Source organism: Cibotium barometz, chromosome 39, assembly GCF_041138505.1.
Source record: "Cibotium barometz isolate CiBa-2024 chromosome 39, ASM4113850v1, whole genome shotgun sequence".
Classification (NCBI taxonomy): Eukaryota; Viridiplantae; Streptophyta; class Polypodiopsida; order Cyatheales; family Cibotiaceae; genus Cibotium; species Cibotium barometz.
In genome coordinates, this window is record NC_141084.1 from 9220378 (window position 1) to 9225285 (window position 4908).

At 43.4% G+C, this 4908-nt stretch overlaps 1 protein-coding gene across 1 annotated transcript; it reads right to left on the minus strand.

Moving 5' to 3' along the window:
• Positions 1 to 255: 255 nt before the first annotated feature.
• On the minus strand, positions 256 to 3382 carry LOC147615694 (uncharacterized). The gene has a single exon (XM_086778254.1). It carries the CDS (start codon positions 3091 to 3093, stop codon positions 589 to 591), a length of 2505 nt encoding a protein of 834 aa, XP_086634380.1. The 5' UTR covers positions 3094 to 3382; the 3' UTR covers positions 256 to 588.
• Positions 3383 to 4908: the final 1526 nt, after the last annotated feature.

Consider the following 4908-nt stretch of genomic DNA (forward strand, 5'->3'; position numbering starts at 1 on the left):
TTAATCTTGTTTTTTAACAAAGAGAGATACACTGTGTATCATGATTTCACATACAAACCACCCTTTGATTAATCTCAGCATAATCAAGACAAGCACATCAGCCTTGAGTCACATGGCTTCAGACAAAGCTTGCAGTCAGTGAGCAGACTCTGCAGGGGACTTCAAATTTTCCAAAAAAAAAAGAGAACAAACCAAACACCCACGGCGCATGCAGGGGACTAAAATTTTCAAAAAAAGAATAAAGAACAAAACGACTTGCACAAATTGAAGGATACATTTACATGCTTATCCATAAAACGACATGGTTACACTAACAGTTTCAAGACAAAATTTCAGCCGCAGCACATAGTCGTGTCATACAAAGGCCATCGGCATGGCAAGAGAAGGAGGTACAAATTTTGTGTTGACAGACAGCAAGAGAGGCTAGTAGTCTTGTCTTTAGATGAACGTGTATACTATCAAGGGCTGCCATAACTTGGCTCAAGTATTATTCCATTCACATCTGCAAGTGTAATGTTGAAAAGAACACAACAAATAATCATCTTTCCTCTCCTGTAGAAGCAGTGTATGAATTACTCTGCTTTTGACCTAATCTTCAAACAAGGTACAGTGAGCAATACATGGGACCCATGCTAAGCCTCCTGTTTTGACCATCTGCTTGGGATCCCTCCACAGACACTCCCATTCCCAGTCCCTGCTGTTGGGTATTGAGAGCTTTTCAAATACCCCCTCACCATTAGACGCCTCCTGCAAATTAGCATGTGATCCAAATACTCTCTCTCCTTGGATCGATGACTTAGCAGCACCTACACCACACAACTGTCTGACAGCACTTCCCAAGTCTAGCATCCAGACCTCTGTCGGTGCATCTGATATCACATGATGGTTGTATGGATCTACCTTTATTTTCCCTGTTAATGCATAGAGCTGCTTGGAATGCCCAACCAAGCGGCTTATCCTTGCTGGAAGCTCAGTTACCACAAACCATGAATCCTCCTCAGAATCATAAACCTTTAGCAGGGAATCCTTCCAGTCTGCCACAAATAAATTCGAGTTGCAGGAGGCAATCGGACCCCGTTCGAGTCCCCTCCTCATCCCAGCGCTCATCCTGTCCCATTTACCTTCTAGTGACTTGAAAACCTCTCCCTCCACATGACATCCCTGACCTGTATTGTCCCCTTTCACATAGAAGCAACCGTCATGTTCCATGCCCACACATGTTCTCATGGATGTATTCATGCTCGGAATCACACTCCATGTATTCTGCTCATAATCATAAACCTCTGCAGAAGCTCCCTCCTCTATGTCTTCACTACCCCCTGCTACATACAGTAACTTACCTAAAGAAACTGCAGCTGCATGAGACCGCGGAACTTGCATAGGGGAAACTGCAACCCAGCAATTCCTGCAGAAATCATATTTGTGCACTCTATTTGTGGGTTTGCTTGGCCGGGTAAAAGAATGAATTTCAGCCTGATCCCCACCAATGACAAAAAGTGTTCCGTCGGAAACTGCCACAGTGTCAATCTGCCACCAATCATAAGGATCAATGCCCCAATCAGAAGCCGCTCCTTCCATTCCAAGTGAAAACCGGCTGTCAGGAGATAGTCCCAATTCAGGAGAAACTCTCCAAGGAGATATGTTCCCATCCTCTCGAGGTAAAGGAGGGAGACAAAACCATTGGTATGTCTGCAAACTGAAAACTTGCACCCGGTTTCCATGCACAACAAATGAGATGTGGGCTTCATGTATCCCAAGTGCCTTTCTTGCTTTGAAAAACTCTTCAGAAGAAAGGACCGCCCTCCACTGTTTGCAAACCAAGCGGAAAGAAGAGTTGTACTTGATGAATGGTACTCGCATGAGACATAGCTGTGCAAGATCATTTGGTAGCCCCGGGATCAAAGCCCCAGAGTGGAATGCACCATCATGCACATGTGGAGACTCTGAGGAGGATGGTTGGTCCCATGAAGGTGACAGACTGCCACTCCCCATGGCATGAGCATCTCCAAAGGGGTGGTGATCTTCAGACAAGTAATGCACATATGGAGAATCTGAGAGGGAAAGACGACTCCATGATGGGGATGGATAATCCCAGTTGCTGCCACCCCTGGATAAGCCATCTCTGAATGTGTCATCTGCCGAAGAACATTCCACCACAGACTCTGAAAAGGAGGCATTAGATGGAGACATTTCGAATGAAGTGAAGCCAGGAAAAAAAAGGGAATCCTCAGATGTTGAAAATAGTCTAGTGGGCTGATCCATAGAGTTTGATGGGAATCTCTCCAACAATGGGGAGCAGGGGGAGATTTGAGAAGAGACCACCGATCGCGGCGGCGACAACGGCAACAAGTGATTCTCTGAGTCTGACAAGGGCAAATCAGTGTATTCAGGGCAGATGAGTAGCTGTAGTTCCGGCTCAGAGATGGAGTCGTCCTGGAGCTTTTCCCAATTCTCAGTAAATGAAGTGTCTGTGGTGAGGTCTACACTGTGGGGGCTGCCCAGAAGGGCACCAAGCACTGGAGTCTTCTTGGCTCCTTGCTCAGAATTGAAGTTTGTGATGGGAGTCCAAATGAGTCCCTGTTCAGAGTTGACGCTTGCAACGCTGCCGTCCAATTTGGCAAACTCAAATCCATCCCCTTCATCATCATCCTCATCTGAACTCAAATCTGTTAATCCTGATGCAGGGACCTCCAAATTGGCACACCGCAGCCTCCTTTCCTGCTCTGTGCACATCTTTGGGGGGGTTTCCATCAAGTGCGCGCGTGGAAAAAAGTCCTCTTCTCCGCTGTTAGCTCTAATTGTGGACGAATCCTCCCAAATATGGTTTTCTGAAAGCTCCTCTGATGCTTCTTCTGCTCCTTTCTCTTCAGAGATGGGTTGTCCGCCATCGCTGAGGGCTTCAAAAGCTTGCTTTCTGTGCAGAGAATGAGGGATTTCGTTGGATTCGTTCTCGATCACATTCCAGGAGTAATCCTTCTGCAGAATGAAGCCCACCACAGAGATGGCCTGTTTCTGCCCATGTGTGAGGCGGCTGCTGCTTCTTCTTCTTCTGCGTGAATGCCTTCTGTTCAGGCTGCTGCTAGTGCACCCCATGGCTGCTCCACCAAGCTGTTCCTATGCAGCATGCCGGCCCTAGGGTTTCCACAGAAAAGAATCCATGTGCGCGAAGGGCAGAAGGCGCCCAATTGCAGCAAATTTCAAATCTACCGACGATTTGGCCCTTCTTCGACGCGATCTGAACAAACCTACAAATGCAACAGAGAGAACAACCAGGGGAAAAAAAAACACTTCGGTATGGCTACAGTTCTCTTTTTTTTAAGCCCAAGGAGATGAACAACAAAAAAAGCAAAGGGGCCAAAAAGGGGCAAATTTTTTGAAAAGCTCACTTGGGTATGGCTAGAGTTCACTCTTTTTTTAAGCCTGGCTCACAAATGTGAGATCCCACTAGCTATTCCATTGTATCAAGAGTGTCCGTTGTCCGGATGCAATGCATCATGCTCATGCTTATCTGCCACCTCCCAAGCTCGATAAACAGATTTCACTCAATCAGAAATCTGAAAGGAAATGGTATATAATTCATCAAATTTACACTATTCATACAATTATTACTACTCAATAAGTTTTCTTTTCAGTTCAACAGCTTTGGAAGTTCAATTGTTCCCACAATGAGCTGAGGCACACCTTCTCTAAACACTGCAACAAGTTGGGTCTTAAAATCTAGATTATAATAGTAAAGTGGCAACAAAACATCCAAACTACATGTCAAGAATGCCCAATTTGGTGGCAATGTGAAGAGAGAAAGCTTTTCTTAAGTGAGTTTGGGAAAAGGACATAATAACTTTTCATTCACATTAAGGGTGTGTTTTCACAATGAGAAGACAACCATCAAAGCTCACAACTTAAGCCACCCAATTTTGTGTCACACCACCAATTAGGGTTGCACATCTTTTAGTTTTAAGTGATTCCTCACACTTCGAGACACTCTTATATCACATTACAGCATGGGATACCTTAAATGATTGCTTGCTACTGACAATGGCCCCTAACATTTCTTGCACATTTTGCTATGATTAGCTTGAGCACATACCCTTGCACATTTTGCTATGATTAGTCTCAATTAGCTTGAGCACATACCCTTGCTTGCTCATCACATTTATTATAAGTAGTTTGACATGATTGTCTACATTGAGAATGCTGGAAACACCTTGTCACATGTGGATGAAGAATGTTCTCCTTACAACATTGAGAATGCTAGAAACACCTTGCCACATGTGGATGACGAATGTTCTCTTGTTATAATAATATAATTTACACAAAAGTTTATTAGCTCACACCATGAATAAGTAGTGATTCCACCTCACTTGTTTTGATAAAGAAATCATACATGCTAGAAGGCATGCCTGAATCCATTCTTGAATTTAAGCATACGCGACGTGGATGTTTTAGGCTTATTTTTTGTTGAACATATATCTTTCTTACATGATTTATTGAATGGGTAAGATAATTTATCTTAATATGCAAAAGATTTCATATGTGTTTGAAGTTATTGAAGTGACAATACATGATAGGTGTAATGATAGATAAGAGGAAGGATATTCTCACATCAAAGAAAATAATCCCTATGGACCACCAATGATATAAATGTGTAAAGTTTAGAATAAGTGAGGCATGAATGACTAAGGTATGAGCTTCTCGTTGTCCTCAATATTAAGAGTTTTGTTTCTTTGTCAATCATGAGAGTGACCATTTCCTTTTGCACTCTTTCCAAACACTTGTTGTATATAGTACTTTATAGCACTTTCTCCAACCATCCTCGATAGTGCTGCTCTTAGAAGTAAATCTTTACACTAAGAAGGCATGTCTAAGGGTTGTGAATTACCAAGTGCATTTCAAGTTTTCTTGGAGCTC